Genomic DNA, 24,428 nt, shown 5'->3' on the forward strand with positions numbered 1-24,428 from the left:
AATGTTAAAATACTTCCTAGTGTCCCAGTTTACCTGAAAAGTATTTGTGGTGCTGTAAGAATTCTAGCTTTCTGAACAGCACAACAAAGCAACACTGGCTCAACCAATGGTGTCGGTTGGGGGCGTGGCTATTGCTTTGGCTGTAAAGAGCAAATGTGCACTTCTTTTTAAAATTTAAGGGGCAGAATGATATTTTAATGTTTCTGAAAACCTGCATTTATTTAATGAAAAATAAAGTACAATAGTAATATTATGAAATATTTAAAATAACTTGTTTGTACGTTAATATATTTTAAAATTGAATCATTATAATATATGTTTTGCTGTTCAAGAAACAATTCTTATGATCAATGCTGAAAAAATTTGAGCTGCTTAATATTTTAGTGTAGACTGTGATACTTCAGAATTATTTGATGAAAAGAAAGTTCAAGAGGTTAAACGACAACTTATGGACTGAACAAACATGGGACACTTTATTCCTTCACTGTCAATTCTGAATTGTTTTTTTGACTCAAGATTATATGGCCTATATTTGTTGTTGTTGTTGTTTTTTAAGCCATGTTTTCTTTTTTTTGGGGGGGGGGGTATTGACTATAATTGTAATGTAAAAAAAAAAACTCAAGGAAAATATTGAACAAATAAAGAAAGTTCAAATTGAAACAAATCTTTTATAACGATTCAAAAATCTTTAGTGTCACTTTTGGTCAATTTAATGCATCATCTCTGAATAAAAATATTATTTATTATTTTAAAAAATCTTGCTGACCCCAAACTTTTAAACGATAGTGTATATTTACATACATGAAAAAATCACAATACAGTATGGACTAAACTGCACAAAAAGACACCAAAGAGACAACAAAAAAATATTTAAATTCATGCCGCTCCTGTTTAAACTTACATAAAAGTAAACTTCCAGTATACCTACCGGCTGAAAAACTGCAGCAGTCACAGCGTGTGTTGATTTCGTGCAGCAGAAGAGGGCTGTCTCATGCGCACTGACTCCCAGTGCCCAGCGGTGGCAGTGACAGAGGCAGATGGCACAGGCCCGGGTCTAAGGAGAGGAACACAGGGTGCCAGGGCTGCACGGGACACTCGGGAGAGCCTCTCAAGGAGCAGTAGGCCACTATCTATCAGGGACGGGGTGTTAATGAGAACGACGGAAAGAGGAATGCACGGGAGGGAGGAAAGGAAGGACGCATTGATAAAAATGACAAAAGAACAGATGCAGGTGAACAGGTAGAGGGAGAGTAGGAGGAGTTGAATGACATTAATGATAGTTGTGAGTTTACTCAAAGTGCAGGGGTGGGGAACGTTAGGTGTACAATGGAAGAAAAATTTCCAGACTTGCAACTGAAATCAGGGAAACCTGTTTTTTTTTTTAAGTTTAGAAAAGCTCAGAGCTGGTTTCACCACAGGAGATCATGCTTATATATCCCATCATTCTTTGCTCCTGCAGCTAGGTGTATGTTTCTGTGCGAGCGGCCCAGCAGAACATCACACATGCATTATGGGATGCTGAGGGGGCGGGTGCAGGAAAGGGGACAAGGATCATGAATATTTTATAGAACATGAGAGGGACCAAACTGGGGTCGTCAGGAGATCATCAGCTGAGCCCATCAATATTACATGACACTTCCACATTTATTGTTCATGGAAGAGAGAATGTCTTGGGAGGGGGTTTCATCCATGTATTCTTTTCGGATGAATCAGAGGAAGTCAAGGGAGGAAAGTTTTATGGAAGGATAAACTTTTTGCTTGTGGATTTTTACACATACATGACTGACATTTAGCAGAAAATCTCTGCTAGATATATGAACACAACTTTTTAATTCTCAAAGCCGAAACTGCAGCATGTTGATGCTATAACAGGGAGTCTTGGGAAGCTTTTGCCACCTGCTGATCACAGTTTCCGTTTCACTAAAACACACCAGATGTATTTCCCCTATTAATCTCAATTATGCAATACAAAATCTAGCAAGATTTTACCTCAAATGCTTTACATGGGAATTACACCAAATATCAAATTAGAGTAAATACACACATGCACAATCCTGCATTATTTTATCTGAGAAAACTATCTATCTATCTATCTATCTATCTATCTATCTATCTATCTATCTATACATAAAACAACATTAAAAAGTTGAATTAAAATATTAGATTATTAATATTATAGAATTGTTATAATAAAAACATTTTAATTTACTACTGTAAATTATGGAAAGTAATTCATATTGAATAAACATTTTAATTAAATTACAGGACATTTTATAGAATTTACTCACCAGTTGTTCTCCAAATTCTTGTGAACAATCCAGAGTTTCAGTACTTTTATAAGCCTGCTGGAAATCAATAATTGAGCAGTGAGGTATAGCATGCTGTTAGATTTTCAGGTGAGGGGAAGAATGAATATTTATAATTCTGAAGTCCTGTAGCGTTCAGGTAGTACACCGTGGTAAAGAGAGGACACACCGAGCGGAGCTCGAAAAAATAATCAAGCTGAACAAGAACATGAAAGAAACATCTTACTCACCGAGTACATCCTGTGTTTTATTTGCTGTTGTTCATATCTCTAGTTTTAGGTCAGGACATTGCGGTTTTCATCGAGAGGTTAAGTTTCTCAGGCTGAGGAGGTCTATGACGGACTCCTGTGAATTGATGCAGCTCACCTGCTGTATGAGCGATATTGTGGTTTATTTGAGTGAGCTTAAAACGAGAGCACAGAGTCAGTGTGTTACCTTAAAATCTCTCTTTATTTGTAGTGTGTAGTTTTATTAGACAAAACAGAATTTTCCATTCACGCGTAACTACTGTTTTGAAACATTAAGCACACAGAAACAGCACACAGTCTTTGAAAAACAAACCCACATATAGTGAATCATAAAATGTACAAGAACTGATTAGAGAGCAGCATATCTAGCTATTAATAATTCAAACAACAATCGTGCCATAAAACTCCCCATACACACAGACACTCAAAGTTTTGTCCCCAGCCCTCTCTCTCTCTCTCTCTCTCTCTCTCTCTCTCTCTCTCTCTCTCTCTCTCTCTGTGTCTCGCAGAAGTGTGGGCCCCTCACCTGGCTTAGATCAACAGAAGTTGCTCAGCAGGTTCTCAGGTTCCCCGTGTATGGCCTGGGTCCACAGCTCTCATAGGTCATTAAAGAAGCGGCATGCTGCTAGCTCTCATAGCACTGCTGCTGGGTCACTGTACAGGACACACACACACACACACACACACACACACACTACTTAGACCTGCTCCTAATGAAACTCTCATGACTCCAGAACTTACAAAACAGACCAGCTGAAGAATGCACGGAACCAGACATCATTTTGAAAATTATATATTTCTGTGTGTGTGTGTGTGTGTGTGTAAAGTGGATGACAGAAAGACTAAATATAATTCTATATTTAATGTAAATATAAATTAATATTAAATATATTACATAACACATTGTAAACGAAGACACACACACACGTCTTTGTTTATATATGTAAATATATGTACTGTACACGCACACATATATAGATACATATATATATATATATATATTTTTTTTTTTTTTTTTTTTTTTTTTTTACTGATATATTTTAAAGCTGATATATATTAAAATATGTTATGTTTAATATGTATGTGCCTATTCTATTAAGTAATTTTAGTCATTTTTATTTAAATATTATTATTTCATAATTTAAGTCATTTTATTAAGTAATTTTACATGTATGAATGTATCTATCTAGCTATACATATTTTGTATAAATTATAAAATTATTATAAATTATAAATTATTATAAAACCTGATGTCTTTTTCCTTGCCATAAATACATTTGAAAGAATATATATACATGAATATAATATTTTACAATTTGTTTATATACAGAAAGGGAGCTCTGCATAATTGCTTAGACCCCAAAATGGTATACAATCTGATATAAAAAAAAATCAGGAGGCTACATTTAATTGATCTGTACAATTAAAGTATAATTAGTAACTCAATTTATAGAGCTATAATCATAACAACTATTATGCCCAAGCAGACAGCTGGGAGCAATAAGCATGTTTTCTTCTAGTTTCATTGCTGTTCCTAGCACCAGTCCCTCCAATTTCATATGCTACATGACAACATCAGCCACCTGACAAATTATTCACTTATGGTTTGACATGCATAGTTAGTAGTGACTTATACTCCAGTAAAGATGACCCCAGACTGTAAAATAAAGTAATGTTAACACCTATACAGACAACATAACAGCACAACAGTCTCTATATAGCACACAAGTAGAACAGGTTATGAATATTTCTCAGTGTTAAGTTTCTTATTAAGCATTGACATTTCACTCCTCACTGTAGGTGGTACTGGGAGAAACTGACAGGTTGAGGAAAGGAATTTCCATGCAAACTCCATGTTTTTTTCTCGCATCCGTTGCATGTATGTGTTAAGAGAGAGAAAGAGAGGGGGGAGAGAGAAAGGAGTAAATTGAATTTTTTCAGGAAACTACACCCTCCAGCACAAAGATCTCAAATATTAAGTTTGCTTTGCTTAACTTTGTTCATATGCAGACACTAATAAATGCGTTCAAAATTAGAAAGACCTACAAGCACCATATATCATATAAATAATCAAATAATACATACATTTCCATCACCTGAGGTTTAGGCTACCTATGCATAATGGCACTAAACTAATTTATGATGTCAAAAGACACTCTGAAATATTTATATGAGAAAGGGAAACTAGACCAAGCATTACTTAAGAACGAATAGAAGAAGAAAACACAACTCATTCAATAATTGATTGAACATAAAATGATAAACCGCTTTAAATGCTCAGAATTGTTTGTCTGTTTTTCACATTTCTGAAATGGATGTATGACGTTTATTGAAGCGCGTATTGCATTAATAATTGATGGTGATGGGGTCTCTAACCTCGTTACTATAGTAAAGCTCAGCAGGAGCTCAGATCGGACATGAAAGACAGTCAGCAGTGCAAATAACTAACATTTCAAGTCCATCTTTCCACGCATAAACAATATCGTATTTATTTGATCAGAACTGTTTTATTTAGTTTTGCCCAAAAAAATGACTAGGCTACTAATAATTATGATCTCTTCCACATATAGGCTACGAGTCCTCGTGTTTTAAACGCTCAAACTTCTATGCTATCAAATTGTCACATTAAAAAATACACAGTGTTTTGTCGCCATCTAGTGGAATGTTGTTATTAACAAATGATAAGTGTGGATTCAAATTTGGATTTGGATTTGCTTTTCATTGTTATACTCACGAACACACACACACACACACGACGACGACACTGTTCTCATTCTTGACGATGTTTTTTTGTTTTTGTTTTTCTGGAGTTTCCATATGGAGGTTTGCAGCTAAATAACAAAATTAAATTAATATTAAAATGAAATCATGTAGTCAACACTGTGTGTCGAAATTTGAGAAAACTGAATTTTCCAGGTTTCCCTCCATGTTACAAAAAGGATTCAAGTGATGCTACTTCTTTGAGGTCACGAATGTTTAAAATGATGTAAATTCACTCTTTAGCAAGGTGACGTGCAAAATGTTGGACGCAGCCACATACTATGTTGTTGGTCAAATTTAGCTGATTAAAAATATTTAATTGGATAAACTGGATATTAATTCAACTGATTATGTCATTAATTTTGACAATGTAATTTTGTTGAATACAGCTGAAGAACAACTTAGAAGAAATAATCAACTAACTGCGATCATCTAGCCCTCTATTAAACTTTTTTTATGATTACTTAATCATACCTTTAGCTTACTCAGAAGAGCTGCATTCTTAGTTGCGCAGGAAGTGTGTGTGTCACTGTCAAATGTAACAGTTAAAATGTAACTTTATGAAAAAGTCCTAAATGGTTGCTATAGTAGCATAATAATAATAATGCTGGAAAGCCTATGCACTTGACACCGGCCCTGGAGGCCAAAACGAATATTTGAGCAAGATTTGATATTTAAACAGAAATATGTTATTCCTTAAATATACTAGATTAATATTATGTTAGATAATAGCACTTAAAATACCTAACAGATCTTAAACAACAAATCGCATGAGTTTTCCCCAACTTTTAAAAAAGTCTGTCCCGTCATTGCCACTAGATGGCGCGCTAATCCCATTACTTGGGACTATAAATATTCCACTTTTCGCAATAATCGAAAATCGAAATAATTCGAAAGGCACAAGTTATACCGTAAATACTATATATAATATAATGATGCTCAAATTACTATATTTTTAACGAAAATCCAAGAGGAAAAATTAGAAATGTGCAAAGAAATGTGTATGGCACATATTTCCTCCTCAAACTCTCTCTCTCTTCCTCTATTCAATGTTCTCACATTTGCTTTGCAACACTAGTGGCGCGTGATTTTGCAACATTACGGGGTTCATGTGTTCAGATAGAGCATATATCTGGGCTGAGATTTACATTAGGCACTAAACCGAGAACCATGGCACCAACCGTTATACTTTTACCTTTGCTAACTTTTATTGCAGTTTTAGCTGGAGGAGTAACTGGTTCTCCTTCTCTTAAAAAATCAGCTTCAACTGTGTCACATAATTTAAATTACACTCAAGCATCATCTGCAACTGGAAGCGGGAGAACCCGTGTTAAACACAGGACCACCAGCGCTTATGGAAACATCTCACCTACTAAGGTAAGCAGATTCTCCAAGTTGGTCAAACCCACTGAGGCGACCACCAGAGCTCTGAAACCCACTGAGGGAAGCACCAAACCTCTAAGAGACACGACATTTAAACCCACTCCGGCCACCAGAGCTCCCAAACGCACAACAGTGAAGCCATCCGAGTCAAAGGGTACCACAAAAACTCAGAAGCCCACTGTGAAATGGACTGAGGTGAGCACTAAAGCCTTGAAACCAACAACAGTGAAGCCAACACTACCATCCACAAAATCGACGACCATCCCAGTGCGCTTCAACACAGAGGACCTGAATGAGAACATTGATAAAAACGTGGAAAGGAGAGTTTGGAACACACAAAAAAATGAAGAACCACCAGTATTTGGTAAGTAAGTGTGACAGTCGAGTTTCCACTTTTGGAAATAAATGTTTAGCCACGGATAAAATTATACTTTTAAATAAAATATTATAAAATAGAAACTATTATTTTATAATGATAATATGTATACAGATTCAATTGCATCACATTGTTAATGCAATTGCATTTTTTTTTAATTACTGCAATAAAATGGGCGATTAGAAATTAAATCAATATACAAATACATCATTTTTGAAAGTGGAATGTAGAGTTTGGAAGACAAGACAAAGTGAAGAAGCAAAGGATTTAATAGAACTGCTATTAATGTAATAATTGTATTCATCTACATGTAACTATACTTCCATCCATTTATATATTTATGCATGCATCATCTGTCTATCCATCCATCCATGCTAAAAAAAATCCTCCCAGGTTATCAGTTCATAAAAATGCAAGCAAGTGTTGTTACATAAATCCAAGCCATATTCAAACACTGCACAAAATAGTCCTCTTCCTGTTTCAAAAGGCTATGCGGTCACACACCAGTGAACTAGTTTTCTCCACTAACCAAACAAACCATAGAGCTGAAAAGCTTGATTTTCCGTAGATTATATTCAACTGCAGGAATTCTCTATGGTCAGAATTATAGGAAAATCTTACTTTCTGTCTTTCTGTCATGTATCTTGTAGCAAAGTTAACTATAAGGATTGTACAGAACATTTGCAAGGATAACAAAGCTAGTTGAAGTCTTCATCATGATGAGGACAGAGACAAAGAAACCATCTCACAGCCCTGCTGTCTATCAATTTGGACCATATAACAGTTTAAAGGACAGCAAGACAATAGCTCTGGTCAAAGTAACTGGGTCATCTAAACATCAGCAGTGCCAGGAAATCTCCCCAATTTCAGATGAATTGGTGAGGAATGCTGACTCCACAAACCATCCGACTGACTCACCCACAAGAACCAGATGTGCTTGTTTCTCTCTGAGAGTCTCATCAGAGTATTCACACTTTACATGATGTCCATATGCAGTACAAAAGTTCAAATGCAACAGGCTCAATCAGAATGCTAAACCAGTAACAAACAAGATATTTCTGGGAATATTATACAAGCTTTTTGCTCATTAATAAGTTTAACTTGGAGGTCAGTATTAAAGTAAGTAAAGAAAAAACTAAAATCTTTGCTTAAACTTGCCTTAAAAGAGCATGAAGCCCCCACCAGCAGCAGTTAATGCATGTGGAAAATATTTAAAGTGAGCAGGATTTGGATCATGAAAGATTATACCATGCATACTGTAACTGATTTTATCTGTGTGTTAAGGCACTTGTATACTGAAGTATATTATTTATAATAAATACTATAAACTAAACATTCTGGCAGGATGTGGTGCATCACGTGCAATGAGTCATTATTGCTTTTGAATAGAGTTTTGTTTACAAGATGGTTATTATGAACTAGTGAAATTCTGCAAATGGTGTTACTGTTAATCACTCAACTATTACAGTTTGCTTTACATGTAGTTGTGATATCATGTATAACTTACAGAAATATATATTTTTCATCATTTTGAATTCTTATGTTGTTATTAGGTTTATTGTTCATAATATAATATGTTTTATTTAGGCTACTTCCATGTTATTTTACCAACATAAAAATTTGAGACATTCATGTTGTTATAATGGACTCCCAACACAAAGGATACAAGTTTCCCCTATTATGCAGGTTTTTACGAAACTGGGGTTTGCGGGTTTGTGAGGGAACTCCAATAGATAGCTTGGCTAACGAAAAGCTAAATAAAAAAAATGTACAATTAAAAACAAAGACAAATCAAAATAAAATGAAAGATGAAATGGTTTGTTCATCTGCATATCATGCAACCATTAACTGACATAAAAAAGTGAATATGTGAATGTGTTGTTAAATTCTTGAAATACTTCACTTCAAGTAACTATTTTAGGTCAAATGGGTTCAGCTGACAGAAAACATTTCAAAAACAGTTCGGAACACTAAAACAGCCTGGTAGAGAAGGGAGAAAGTATTTGAAAAGCGGATAGGCCACGCTGGACTCCTCAAACAACAAACAGTTTCCTGTCTGTCCTGCAGCTGCACGGAATGTAAAATCTTATGCACTGATTACTAATCTACTAGTTCTTTTAGAAATAGCATTCAAAATCCACTTGGCTGAAAATTCTAAGGAGCACACAATGTGTCTTTTTCCTTAATTTCCCTCTTTCTCAGAGTGTCCTCCTTTGGGTCTGGAGTCTCTGAAAGTTAAAGACTCGCAGATTCATGCCTCTTCTTACAAGCGTATGGGCCTGGGGCCACACAGGGGCCGACTCAACATACAGGTGGGCCACACTACTGAATAAACCTAGAATATATACATACTAACGTCCTATAAAGTTCAGGATCAGGAAGTCAGTATTTTTTTAAAGAAATTACACATTAAATTGATCAAAAGTGACAGTAAATACATTTAGAATGTTTAGATTTCTATTTCAGATAAATGCAGTTTTTTTCAATGTGTCACCATAAATATAGTATCCATTATCATCAGCATATTTACCTATTTGTGGTTTTCAGATTAACATGAAGCACCGTTTTTTTTTGCAGTCTGGTGTGGAGGATGGAGATATCTATGATGGAGCTTGGTGCGCCCAGTATAAAGACCAGAACCAGTGGTTACAGATAGATGCCAAGAAGCTCACACGGTTCACAGCAGTGATACTACAGGGTCGCAGCTCTATATGGAGGTACTTCATGTCATAATCTAGTTCTTTTCAATGCCAGAATTAAAACAAATAGTGAATTCTAATAGTAACAATATTCCACTTTTATTCTGCAGCTTGGACTATGTAGAAACCTTCAAGGTTCAAGTTAGCAATGATACCATTAAATGGAAGCCATGCATGAATGGAACAGAAGAGGCGGTATGTTGGTCTCTGTTAAAAAGTAATAGCAGAAAGCAGAAATAATAAAGATCTTGAATGTTTTTGAAAGAGATCTCCCCCATGCTTCATTTGATGAAAAATACAGTAAAACATTAATATTGCAAAGCATTATTCCAATTTAGTAATATTTAACTATTTTCTATTTTAATATATTTTAAAATAGAATTTCCTGTGATGCAAAGTTGAATTGTCAACAGCCCTTCTCCAGTCTTCAGAAATCTTCCAAAATCCTAATTGTTACTTTTTATTTTTTAACCAGAAGTACATATAACAAAGTAAAAATATGATGTCAGAAAGTTGCCAGTTTTGAAACTTGGTTTAAAAAAAATTAAAATAAAATTGCACTTAAGCATTATGAGTTCTGAGGCTCATACAGTGGGAGAAAATAGTAAAAACCAAAATAACTATTTTTATTTAGATTCAAATATGCTATTTAATATCATGGAGTCAACCTAAATGCAATATTTTATACCAACATAATTAATTTTTTTAAGTAAAATCATTTAGAAATCTCTTTTTTTAAGGTACCAATTGTAGATTGTCACTTTTAACAGTGTAGAAGACACTTCTCTATTTTGTCAAACAAAAACAAAAGATTCACAAACAACAGTATTTCTCATTATAAGACCATATTAAGCATAACTTTGAGACTGAATTACAGTTTTCCTTTCATTTTACAGAGATAATCTAAAATAAGCCCTGTTTTCCACAGTAGGTTGTGCCATTGACTGCTGCTGGTGTATATTAGCCTCAGTATCTTTGTGACATCATTATATCCATTCTGTGTTTCCAGCTGGCACAGGGCGCTGGCAGTAGCTGGCAGGGTTAAGCGACTCTTTTGAAAAGAATAGCCTGCCCACTGTGGTCTGCTCTGTGCCAGTCTCTCGTGTGCCCTCCTTGGGCATAGACTAGAATGAGGTGCAGTGCCAGCTGCCACTAGCAAATGTCATTTGGATCGTATCAAAAGGATCACTCACCAGAAGTGATCTTGTATGCTAACAGGTGTTTGAGGGGAACAAGGACAGCGAAACACCAGTCTTGGCCATTTTGCCCAAGCCGGCGGTGGCACAATACATACGCATTAACCCTCAGACCTGGTTTAAGAATGGGACCATCTGTCTGAGAGCTGAAATTATGGGCTGTGAGCTGCCAGGTATGCCAAACACAAACATTTCATTCATCTCATATATGAAAATCTTTCTTTGACATATCATGGAGATCACAAGTCTAAGGAAAACAATGATAAGAACATAAGTAACAATATACTACTGTGAATTAAATGTGGGCATAGTAATATTCATGAATTGTACATTGTGTTTTAAGATCCAAATAATATCTACCCATGGCAAGCTGATGAAGGCACCAAGGACAAACTGGACTTCAGACATCATAACTACAAAGAGATGAGGAAGGTGAGAAAGACAGAACATTTTTTTACCTTGTTTTGATGTTTCTTTGTCAATATGAAATGGTGAAACCCACAGAGATATTGCAGATTAAAAATTATTTTGTAAGGCTCGGTAGAATTCTTATGTGTAATGGATTAAATAGTTTTTCTTATTGAAGATAAATAAATACTGTGAATAATAAAAAAGCAATTGCTACTTAAAGCCAGCCCTACATGCAGTTACAGTGCACTTCAGATAGAGCTGGTCTTTCAGACAGGCCACGTGATCTAATAACCAGCCCTGGCGAGAAAACAAACATTTTTCCAGATTGTCACGTCAGGATGTGACCACTGCCTTGCGGTTCACTTGTGGTCAGTCTGGCCACTATTATGCAACAGTGTCTACATTAACACAACCCCGCGGGCAGGTAACAAAAACCACATTTAAATACACACAGAAAGATAAATGCAAGGAATTTTATTGTATATTCTCCATGATAACTGATCTGAAGGAAAATATGCGCTTTGTCATATACCGTATTTTTCGGACTATAAGTCGCACCTGAGTATAAGTCGCATCAGTCCAAAAATACGTCATGATGAGGAAAAAAACATATATAAGTCGCACTGGACTATAAGTCGCATTTATTTAGAACCAAGAACCAAGAGAAAACATTACCGTCTACAGCCGCGAGATGGCGCTCTATGCTGCTCAGGGGTATGCTACAGGAGAACTGAGCAGCATAGAGTGCCCTCTCGCGGCTGGAGACGGTAATGTTTTCTCTTGGTTCATGTCTCTTAGTTCATTTCTCTTGGTTCATGTCAAATTAATTTTGATAAATAAGTCGCACCTGACTATAGGTTGCAGGACCATCCAAACTATGAAAAAAAGTGTGACTTATAGTCTACAGAAAATACGGTACTACTGTGTCCAAAAGTTTGCGGTTAACATGTTCTGAGTCCGAAGTGTTTTAAATAAATTTCGAATGCTTACCAAGGCTACTTTTATTTAATCAAAAATACACTGAACACCGTAATATTGTGGAAAACTATTACAATTTTAAAGTGTGTTTTCAATTTAATTTAGGTCGAAATGTAAATGATCATTGCTGCTCAAAAAACATTTCTTATTATTATCATCTAATTGTTGTAAAACAGTTGTGTTGCTTCATTTTTTAAAGAAACCATGTTTGATCAATTCACTTTTGTCCCTTCTACTGTCATTTTAATGCGATGTATCCTTAGAGTGCATTAAGAATAAGCTTTTAAAAAAGTGCACAATCATTTGTCTTTCAGCTCATGAAGTCAGTGAACGAGATGTGTCCTGATATCACCCGCATTTACAGCATTGGCAAAAGCTACATGGGCCTTAAACTGTATGTGATGGAAATCTCAGACAATCCAGGCAAACATGAGCTGGGTGAGTTTGAATCCCAACACAAGTTAATCTACCACTAACTATATTCTGTGTAATCAAGCTAAAACCTGACTAATATACATTTCTGCAAGCACAATTTTAGCTCAAAAAGTTTTTCTTTAGCTTACTTTCAACTTGTGTTTGAATTATACACCAAGTCTTAATGATATATAACCACTCAATAAATATGTTAGTAAATTTAAGGCCACGCTATAGGATACTGATGTGGAAAATCTCTGTGCCTAAAGATAAGCAGGCAGAATATACAGACCTTTGAAATTTCAATGCAAATTTTGGAGAGAAAATGTGTGGAAATTCAAACAGGGTAAATTGTAGGGATGCACCGAATATTCGGCCACCGAAAATTTTCGGCCGAAAATGGCATTTTCGGTTTTCGGCCGATAGACTTTTATCACCGAAACAACACGGCCGAAATGTTGTGATGACGCAAACAGAAACCGCGACCTGCACGTGCATAGCGCAGACCACGAGCTCCCCGCGACATTCAATTCACACCTGTGAGAACACTCTCTCTCTTCTTATTCCTTTATTCGCAGCACTAAAGCGTCTCCTAACAAAGAGATTAAGACGGAACACGAAGTGAAAACAAAGAAAAGTAGAGTCTGTTAGCACACGTCTCACTGAGATCTTTTCAGATCCTCTGCACTTCATCGCGAATGTGCTTGATCCGCGTTATAAAGACCATTACTTGGATGCGGAAATAAGGCAGCGCGCACGAGAAATGATCCAGGCCGTGCTGGATGCGGAGAACCCGCGTGGAGACGGAGAAGCTCCAAGCGCAGGAGACTGAAATCAGAACGCAGAAAAAATAGACTCGTGTCTGCACCAGATGAGAGGCATGCACCCTCGGTGTCTGATATGTTCAGTGAAGTTCTGCAAGAAAGTGCCTCAAATAATAATAATACGTTGGCTATTTTGTTCTTAGGCTACTATATATGTGACATTATATATACACACACACACACACACACATGCATACATAATATCATATTGTAGCCATTTTTCTGCTAGATTTCTGCTTTAATTTGATAAAAATGTTTATTTATGCCCTGGGCCTATTTAAATACACTCTCTCAAATATTTCTCAAATGTCAGGCAGATGACAAGCTCAACTGCTCAACAGCTAGATGGTTATCTGTCTGAAGTCCCCATCCCCAGAAGTGATAACAGTCTTGCCTACTGGAGAAGTAATGCACTTTCTAGTCCTACAGAGAAAAATTTCAAATGCACTTCACCTAAATGCACTTTGTTTTTATGAGAGAACAGTTCATTTTAAAACCTTTCTGCAGGCCAGTAGGCCTGTACATTATTATTTAATATACACATGAGTGGGATAAATTTTTAGTTTGAATTTTATTTTAATACTGTGCATTGTTGCAATGTGCTTAATAAATATTTGCATAATTTGTAATTATGTATTTTTATGTTTTTTTTAAATAATTTATGTAATTGTAATTATCTTTGAAACTTTAATATTAATTTATGCAATTGCAATGTCTTAATTTTAGTAAAGTTAGTACACGGTCATAGCAATAAATGCAATGGTACTAATAATTGGCATAATTTCTTTCGGTGTTTCGGTTTCGGTTTTCGGCCTTGGTTTTCTCTTTTTCGGTTTTCGGTTTCGGCCAAGAATTTTCATTTCGGTGCATCCCTAGTAAATTGTGTTCAACTAAAGAAACATAGGACCAAGGGTGTGTATAATTTTGTAAATAACTGTTCAAAAGTTCAAATTCTGTGGAAATCAGTAGAGTTTTCTGGCACATATTCCATGTGAGTGCAGTAATCAGTTTTTATGCTGGAATGAGAGCAATTGGAACATAGCCCAAAAACCCTCGGCGCCTTTCTCTCTCACTCGCTCTCATTCACTCTGATTTGCCCTGTCCATTTACACTGGGCAACTCTAATGTTTACATTGGCCTGTGGGTTAGAGATTGGTTTCTCAGGTGAGAGAGGTTGCCAGCTCTGGCAGTGGTTTTCTCATCTCCTGCCAGCACTCATAATGCAGTCTGGAGCCAGGGATGCAATCGCAGAAAGCCATGGCGGCAGACCTCAGAAAGTGTCTAGAGAATGAAAGTGGGAAGAAATAACCTCAACCGGTATGTTAGAAAATTATAGAGCATTTCACAAGTGGATCAAAGCATGTGGCAATTCTATTTAGAAGAAAATTTGACCCATTAATGTGAGAAATACCAGGCACAGTGGAGAAATGTCAGCCTGCAAGTCTCCACAAGTTATGGCCACTTTTGTAAATAGATTAGCTTTATGCTATGAAATGAAAAGAGTATGAAAATGCATTTATGTGTTCTAGTATTACATGCCACATGCATCAGTCTAAGGCCAAATAACATTCCTAAACATCATTATTGGCTTAACCGCTTTTTCTCAACACATAAACTGTCCTTTCATATTCAGTTTCTACTTACAGAAAACTGGAAATAAAAATCCCTCACCGAAGTGCTCTATACAGGAGAGTATTACCTAGCCTGTCTGATGGGTATATCACAGGAGTGTAATGGCACACACATATTTGTATCAAACATTTTTGGTACGGGTCTTTCGGTTCGATACACATGTGTACCATAGCACACCTTTCTATTGCACAAAATGTTCTTTATAGTGGAAAAAGTTAGTCTTCACACTAAAATAAAAATGTGACTCTTTTAAGAACCTTTTGAGAACCTAAAATGGTTCATCACTGCAAAAACCACCTTTTGGAACTTTAATTTTTAAGAGCGTTGTTGTGTCAGGGGTTTTCCAGACTCACTGCATTTCCAGTCTGCATTTAAATCAATGGCATATCAATGATGTGGTCTGCATGTGGGGGTCAAAGATCAGTTAGTTACACCTCTGGAAATTCCTCCTCTCTACCGGGGTGGATGATGTTTTCTCAGCAAGGCTAACGAGAGCCAGATTGCTAAAACTGAATGGGTCAGCTGTTAGCCAAATAGTGTAGAAAGAGAGAAGGGGGAATTTAACTTTGCAGAGGACCTGAACCTAATGACGCCCAGTTTTACTGTCAAAACAGACGCAACTTGGCTCACAAAGAGGCGACAAGCTCCAAGCCGAATCAATATTTATAGAAATAAATCAGCCAAGCTAGGTTAGATATGCACGGATACAGCTCAATTGCACATATTTCCTGTTTTTGTTTAAACATTCAGAGCCAATTTTGAATATACCTGTTTTTAGGGGGAATAACACATTGTGTTCTAAATTTCATGATATTATAATTGAAAAAGTTTTTTTTTCATATACACAACATAATGTTTTACAGAATATTCCCCTTGTGTCCAATTTTACACTAAAAAGAAATGCATGATGCAAATGTTTATAGTGGTCTAAACACACATGAGATTCCAGTTATATCAATGGCTTAAAAAAGTTGTTTTAATTTTACACAGTGGTGGCCATGTTGAGATCACATGAATGAATACTATTATATCACATGAATGAATACTACTACAGTTGCAAAAAGGGTATTTCTACAATATGAGCTGAAATTGTAAACATCCATGCCAATTGGACATAAGTCCAAGACACCAATAAAGAATATACAGAAGGACACCTGCAATCACATGCTAAAAGAGTAAAATTGATGTACTTATGCAAAGGGCACTATTTAAATCTTGACACTTTCCTAACATTTAAGACATTCTTCGTTATGCCTATTTTGTTCTTCCTAAAAAAGAGAGCGCTGATTAAAAAAAAGTTTGCCCCCGACTCTCAACAAATTAAGATTAAAAAAACTTTGAACTTCAAAACAAAACAGACAAGCAGAGCTTTTTCTGAACTGCTAGAGAGAGGGTGCCAGATTTCAGACTTCTCTGTTAACACACTCTATAGGGGAGGTGGAGAGGCATCTGTGCAAAGCATGGAGTTACTTTTCAAAACAGAGCCCCCAGTCTGTACATCTGTACCATAACTCCCCTAAAAGCTGCACACAAGTAATCTATTTTCCGTGAAGGAGCATTACAATCTGAAGGCATTTTGGCTCCCCCTGCAGGTGAACCTGAGTTTCGCTATGTGGCCGGTATGCATGGGAACGAAGTGCTCGGCAGGGAACTACTGCTCAACCTCATGGAGTACATATGCCAGGAGTACAAACGTGGAAATCAGCGCATTGTTCACCTAGTCAAAGAGACACGCATCCATCTCCTGCCTTCGATGAACCCTGATGGCTATGAAATGTCTTACAAGAAGGTAGAGTGGAGAAAGCTATGGATATTCTGCTGTTTCCAAAATTATTCTCCTTCATCACACTACTGTTCAAAGGTTTGGTGTCAGTAAGATTTTTAAAATGTTTTTGAAAGAAGACTTACACTCACTGATCTTAAAAGAAGAACTTACTGACCCCAAACTTTTGGGCCGTTTGGGCGTCAGGCTTGTAACCTTCAGGTATGAGTCTCTGTGCCAGCAAGGATTGTAGGTGGGGGGAGTGAATGTCCAGCGCTCTCTCCACCCTCAATATCACAACAGAGAGACCCTTGAGCAAGGCACCAAACTGCTCCGAGTGTGTGTTCATGGTGTGTGTGTGTGTGTGTGTGTGTGTGTGTGTGTGTGTGTGTGTGTGTGTGTGTGTTCACTGCTTACTGCTATGTGTGTGTGTGTGTGTGTGTGTGTGTGTGTACTTGGATGGGTTAAATGCATAGCACAAATTCCAAGTATGGGAAACCATACTTGGCTGTATGTCACGTCAATTTTTTACCTTTAAAATAATCTTTGTGCTTATTACATTTTTTATCATTCACTAACAAGCTCATTAAGTCAGTGACTTGATAATGCCTGCTTTTTTTGAACATGCTTTGTTTTACAGGGTTCAGAGCTGTCCGGGTGGTCACTGGGTCGCTATAGTTATGAGGGCATTGACATGAATCACAACTTTGCAGATCTGAACACAGTGATGTGGGATGCCATCGAGCTGGAAACAGACAAATCTAAACTAATCAATCACTACTTTCCCATTCCAGAGTACTACACTTCAGAAGATGCTATGGTATGAGGTCTCCCTGATTAAAACAAGAACTCCTCTCATCTTTAAATGGCTTCAAATGATCATTTCCCTAAGATTTGAAATAAACCATTATTTTGGTCTAATATTTAAGGTGGCTCCAGAAACGAGAGCTGTCATCAGTTGGATGCAAACTATACCTTTTGTTCTCAGCGCTAACCTCCATGGAGGAGAGCTGGTGGTCACATACCCGTTTGATATGACCAAAGATTGGGCTCCCAGAGAGCACACTCCCACCCCCGATGAAAGCTTCTTCCGCTGGCTGAGCACAGTTTATGCGAGCACCAACCATGTGATGTCCAACCCAGACCGAAGGCCCTGTCACAATGAAGACTTCCTTCGTTACAATAACATTATCAACGGAGCAAACTGGCATACGGTCCCAGGCAGTAAGTGCTGCTGCTTTTGAGATCATAAAGGAACTCAATTTTTGCTGATAAAATATAAAATAGGCAAAAAAAGAGCATATATATATATATATATATATACATATATAGGCGAACTTATTGCAAAATATATATGTATTATTATACTGTATTATCTACTCTAGCTATCCGTATTCCCTCATTTTCTGTCACCAGGAAAAGATGTTAATATAACTTGTTCACCTTGTAAAAAATTTTTACCATTACCATTACATTCAGTTCAAAATATACCAATACACACATACAAGTTTAGGGTCAGTAAGCTTTCTTAAAATGCATCAAAAGTGACAAAGACATTGTAATGATATCAACCTTCATATTCATCCGGAAGAAGGAGGCGGGAACCGGCGGACAATCAACAACATTTTAATAAAACAAAATAAACACAAAACAGCGCACCAGCCCCTCACGGACGACTGGTGCGCATAAAATAAAAACCAAAACACAACTAAAAACCCAGGCCTGGTCCTCTATCGTCCTTCACTGTCGTCGCTCCAGTTTTATATCCTTCCATCTCCTCCATGGGCCTCGAGACCGGTGGGACGAACAGGTGCAGTTCATCTCCAATCACTCCCCCGGCCTCGCTCCCATGTCCCTCGGCCCCGCCCCACTCGTCACATACCCCCATCGCCCCTCGCAGGCCGGGGGGTACTCCCGAGACTGCGCTCTACTCCCCCCCCCCCTCCCTCCGGGGGGGCCGCTCCCGGGGACCTGCGGGAACCTGGGGGTAGGACAGGCGAGGCGAGAGAAAAGGAGATGGAAGGAGGAGCGACAGAGACGAGAGAGGGGAGAGAGGAAAAAAAAAAAAAAAAAAATTCCGGTTCCCAGACGCACCGCTGCTCGGCCCTCCACCAGCTGGGTGATCTCCTCCGCGGTGCCTGGCGGTGGCACTGGACGGCCCTCGGCGGACGGCACGACACTCCTCCGCCGCCCGGTGGACGGCGACGGCTCCTCCGGTTTTGGGCAGCCGGCAGGAGTCCCCCGTTCCCTGCTCCTCCCCGTTCCGGCGGAGGCAGCAGGCTCCGGCCACCTGGCGAACGGCGCCGACTCCTCCGCTCCCTCACGGACGGCAGCCGTCTCTCCACATCGTGGGCGGCCGGTAGCGAGCTCGCCCGTCCCCGGCAACTCGCTCCAGTCCACCGCCTCGAGCGTCCATGGCGGCACACTCCTCGCCAGCTCGATGGCACCGCGGATTCACCACAGCGGCGAGGGATCTTCAGCAGCGCGTCCCTCCTTCTCCCGGGCTTCGGCACCACTGTAATGATATCAACCTTCATATTCATCCGGAAGAAGGAGGCGGGAACCGGCGGACAATCAACAACATTTTAATAAAACAAAATAAACACAAAACAGCGCACCAGCCCCTCACGGACGACTGGTGCGCATAAAATAAAAACCAAAACACAACTAAAAACCCAGGCCTGGTCCTCTCTCGTCCTTCACTGTCGTCGCTCCAGTTTTATATCCTTCCATCTCCTCCATGGGCCTCGAGACCGGTGGGACGAACAGGTGTAGTTCATCTCCAATCACTCCCCCGGCCTCGCTCCCATGTCCCTCGGCCCCGCCCCACTCGTCACATACCCCCATCGCCCCTCGCAGGCCGGGGGGTACTCCCGAGACTGCGCTCTACTCCCCCCCCCTCCCTCCGGGGGGGCCGCTCCCGGGGACCTGCGGGAACCTGGGGGTAGGACAGGCGAGGCGAGAGAAAAGGAGATGGAAGGAGGAGCGACAGAGACGAGAGAGGGGAGAGAGGAAAAAAAAAAAAAAAAGATAAAAATCCGGTTCCCAGACGCACCGCTGCTCGGCCCTCCACCAGCTGGGTGATCTCCTCCGCGGTGCCTGGCGGTGGCACTGGACGGCCCTCGGCGGACGGCACGACACTCCTCCGCCGCCCGGTGGACGGCGACGGCTCCTCCGGTTTTGGGCAGCCGGCAGGAGTCCCCCGTTCCCTGCTCCTCCCCGTTCCGGCGGAGGCAGCAGGCTCCGGCCACCTGGCGAACGGCGCCGACTCCTCCGCTCCCTCACGGACGGCAGCCGTCTCTCCACATCGTGGGCGGCCGGTAGCGAGCTCGCCCGTCCCCGGCAACTCGCTCCAGCCCACCGCCTCGAGCGTCCATGGCGGCACACTCCTCGCCTGCTCGATGGCACCGCGGATTCACCACAGCGGCGAGGGATCTTCAGCAGCGCGTCCCTCCTGCTCCCGGGCTTCGGCACCACTGTAATGATATCAACCTTCATATTCATCCGGAAGAAGGAGGCGGGAACCGGCGGACAATCAAAAACATTTTAATAACAAAATAAACACAAAACAGCGCACCAGCCCCTCACGGACGACTGGTGCGCATAAAATAAAAACCAAAACACAACTAAAAGCCCAGGCCTGGTCCTCTCTCGTCCTTCACTGTCGTCGCTCCAGTTTTATATCCTTCCATCTCCTCCATGGGCCTCGAGACCGGTGGGACGAACAGGTGTAGTTCATCTCCAATCACTCCCCCGGCCTCGCTCCCATGTCCCTCGGCCCCGCCCCACTCGTCACAGACATGTTTAATGTTACAAAATAATTGGTTTCAGATATATGTTGTTCTTTTGAATTTTCAAACAATCTTGAAGCATATTAGAAAGATTTCTGAAGGATCATATGTCACTAAAGACTGATGCTGGAAATTCAGCTTTGCATCAAGGAATAAATCACATTTTAAAATATAATAAATTAGATTAAATTGGTTTGTAATAATAGTTCACAATATTACTGTTTTTACTGTGTAAATATGCAGCATAGATCCATAGAGACTTCTCTGAAACATTTAAAAATCTTACAGACTCCTAACTTTTGAACAGTAGTGTCTGGGAATATTAACCCTGATTGCATCACTCTGCCTCTGTCTTCATCTGTAGGTATGAATGACTTTAGTTACCTGCACACCAACTGTTTTGAGGTGACGGTGGAGCTGTCCTGTGATAAGTTCCCTCATGCCAGTGAGCTCCCCGAAGAATGGGAGAACAATAAAGAATCTCTCCTTGTTTACATGGAGCAGGTACAACATATTACATACAGAATGTCAGCAACCACATCTAAACACCTGAATGTTTAAGAAAAAGCATTGCAAACACTGATTTGTATATATGACAGGTGCACAGAGGAATCAAAGGAGTGGTTAAGGACAAAGACACTGAAGCCGGCATCGCTGATGCCATCATCAAAGTAGATGACATCGACCACCACATAAGATCAGGTAACGTTAATGCCATTCAGAATGATTAAAACAATCGTTCAAATAATTTCAGGCAGCTTCAAAATGAGCTGAAAATGTTCTCCTATCCTGTTTCAGCTTTTGATGGGGACTTCTGGCGTCTGTTGAACCCAGGCAACTATGATGTCACAGTGACCGCAGAGGGATACTTCCCAGCTACACGAAGTTGCAGGGTCGAGTACGAGCATTACCCAACTATATGTGACTTCCACCTCACCAAGACACCAAAACAGCGTTTGCGAGAGATCCTGGCCAAGGGAGGCAAGATTCCCAAAGACCTACAGCTCCGACTGCGCCAGCTGCGCATACGGAAACTGCGTGCCAGCACCAAGCTTATTAATCAACGCAGGGCATCACAGCAGAGCAAGGCTAGAGGGGCCCACAACTAGACTGACCTTTGACCTGTTTTGCCGGCCAAGTACAGGACTAAACTATCAGTGTCACAGACAAATGAGTTTAGAGGGCCTATAAGTTGCCCTTTCCTGTGGTAAAATACATTGTGTATTATACATTTAGAGCAGATACATTATGCAGTGTACTTCACATTTTACACAAAAATGTTTCAAACTAAACAGTTATTGATAAAATGGATGATTAAAAATATTTGCTAAAATGTGCTCATATTTCTGCACAGACGAGCAAATACAACATCTCAGTCTGGAACTGATGTTTTTTCAAATGGTTTCATTAAATGTTTATATTTCGTCTGCTATATTTCAAACAGTTTAACTCTGAAGATTAAATATACATACTGAATACTGAGAAGTTATCTATAATGCTATGAAGTTTGATTAATTACTGTACGGTTTAGCACATTAATCACTGTACGGTTTTCTTTCTGAATGAGACTTTTTATCACAAAATCTAGCAACACGTATGTTTCAAGGTAAACAATACGAAGATCGACATACCTCACATAACAAGCATTCGTATTATCCAACTTCGAGTAGTTACAGAGGTCCAGATGAAACGGGATCATTTGTAGATAAGTTTTGTAATGAATGAACTTGGCCCTGTGTTGTCCCTATGTTTGCCAGTCTCTGTTTGAGCTGTGGTTGTCAACAGATGGCGCTGAGGTGCTTTGGGAGATTTCAACAATGTATATAATTAAAGAAAAATAAATGTATACGCTTTTAAAATACATTGAATATACTCTGTATTTTGTAATATTTGTTATACATTCGTAATATATTAATAAATATAGATTAAAACACAGGGGATGAAATAAAACGTTAAAATAAATTAAATTTATCAAATAAATCATCAGGATTCCAGCTTTTTTATTTTTTGTTTTCGATAAAATGTTTTTGAGTTTTGTCTCAAATAATTCTTAAATACTATAAACGTGGGGGGTGATTTAAAAAATCTACATTCGTGAATAAAATTCTTTGCTAACAAAAGTAAGACATTAATCAACAAACCTTTTTTGCCATCTTCTTCATAGTTTCCATATTTAATATCTATAAAAGACTGGTACAATTTAACCACATTTTTCTCTTTTAACCATAATTGCACTTTGTCCCAAATGACACTAGAATATTTACAAGCAAAAATAAATAAATTATGCTCTGTATCATCTGGAGATGAGTTGCAAAATTAACATAATATCATTTCAAAAATTAAATCTAACTCTCCAGATGGGTAAAAATCATATAACATTTCCAAGTGAGTTTCTTTTATTTTGGGGTGAACTGGAAATTTTAAATATGAGGTTCTAATATGTTCAAGCATTTTTTGTCAAAGAAAAGATCCAAATTATTTCTTAAAGACCTGTAAGAAAACATAAAAATGTTCAAGATTTGTCTAATATAAACGTTTATACATTTCTGACTTTTAAATTTAGTTGGCCATGGGTATAGTGCCGGTAAAATTGGTGTAAATTAACTATATAATAAATAACCTTTCATAATAGTTTTAAGTCCAGATGGGATGGCTGAAGTTACTGTGAAAAACAGTTTTGGATGGTATGCAAAACCTTGTTTAAGAGTAAAAGCATTGTACCAGTCTTTTATAGATATTAAATATGGAAACTATGAAGAAGATGGCAAAAAAGGTTTGTTGATTAATGTCTAAAAAATAAAAAAGCTGGAATCCTGATAAATTTATTTGATAAATATAATTTATTATAACGTTGAGGTATGTCGATCTTCGTATTGTTTACCTTGAAACATACGTGTTGCTAGATTTTGTGACAAAAAGTCTCATTCAGAAAGAAAACCGTACAGTAATTAATGTGCTAAACCGTACAGTAATTAATCAAACTTCATAGCATTATAGCATTATAAATAACTTTTCAGTATTCAGTAATCCAACACCTCTTCAGCATCATTCAAGAGATCCTTTAAAGACCAAATGTTTCTACAAAACCAAGGATAGATATACTTGGAAAAATAAGATGTTTCAATACATATTCAACACAAATGATGTGATAAACAACCACAAATGAAGGTAAAGATTTGCTTATACGTTTCTTCCAGTTAACTTTACTGTAAGAGTCTGACCAGGTTAAAGCAGTCATCTTTGACTGATTTTCTTTTTCTTGATTTTTTTTTATTTTTATTACTATTGATTAAAGTGTTCGATAGGCATTTTAAATTGATCATTTTAAACAATAATAGTAATTTTTTTGTGTTTTATTATAATACAAATTGTTTGTTTTAGTAAAATATTATTTTAAAGAGATTTGCAGAATATCCATAACATAAAATATGAAATGTATCATACATGGCATTTGATTTGTGTGTCAAGAGCAAAAGAGAGGTAACGTGTATATTTAAAATGTATTTGAAATTGAAATCTTTAAAGATTACAAGTTTTCACTGATATTTTTAATCAATTTAATGCATTGTCACTGAATTAAAGTATTAATTTACTGCCCAAAAACTTATGACTGGTAGTCGACGTTGTGGTGATTTTAATACTGTTTGT

At 38.3% G+C, this 24,428-nt stretch overlaps 1 protein-coding gene and 1 long non-coding RNA gene across 2 annotated transcripts; one reads left to right on the forward strand and one right to left on the reverse strand.

Moving 5' to 3' along the window:
- Positions 1 to 890: 890 nt before the first annotated feature.
- LOC132109765 (uncharacterized) lies at positions 891 to 22,545 on the reverse strand. The gene is made up of 5 exons (XR_009424551.1): positions 22,412 to 22,545; positions 3,081 to 3,208; positions 2,537 to 2,675; positions 2,289 to 2,345; positions 891 to 1,920 (listed from the first exon to the last, which is right to left on the reverse strand). It is a non-coding gene; the product is annotated as an uncharacterized LOC132109765 (long non-coding RNA).
- On the forward strand, positions 6,427 to 22,251 carry LOC132109763 (probable carboxypeptidase X1). Its single transcript, XM_059516095.1, has 13 exons — positions 6,427 to 7,061; positions 9,276 to 9,385; positions 9,651 to 9,790; positions 9,883 to 9,967; positions 10,991 to 11,141; positions 11,312 to 11,400; positions 12,672 to 12,795; positions 16,820 to 17,016; positions 17,630 to 17,809; positions 17,919 to 18,213; positions 21,145 to 21,284; positions 21,380 to 21,482; positions 21,579 to 22,251. The coding sequence occupies exons 1-13, from the start codon at positions 6,485 to 6,487 to the stop codon at positions 21,887 to 21,889; spliced, it is 2,502 nt and encodes an 833-aa protein (XP_059372078.1). The 5' UTR covers positions 6,427 to 6,484; the 3' UTR covers positions 21,890 to 22,251.
- Positions 22,546 to 24,428: the final 1,883 nt, after the last annotated feature.

Source organism: Carassius carassius, chromosome 29, assembly GCF_963082965.1.
Source record: "Carassius carassius chromosome 29, fCarCar2.1, whole genome shotgun sequence".
NCBI lineage: Eukaryota > Metazoa > Chordata > Actinopteri > Cypriniformes > Cyprinidae > Carassius > Carassius carassius.

Coding starts and splice junctions, on each gene's coding strand:
- LOC132109763 (XM_059516095.1), top strand. CDS start 6,485: ATGGCACCAACCGTTATACTTTTACCTTTGCTAACTTTTATTGCAGTT. Junction 9,386..9,650: donor GGGGCCGACTCAACATACAG/GTGGGCCACACT, acceptor TTTTTTTTGCAG/TCTGGTGTGGAGGATGGAGA. Junction 18,214..21,144: donor CTGGCATACGGTCCCAGGCA/GTAAGTGCTGCT, acceptor CTTCATCTGTAG/GTATGAATGACTTTAGTTAC.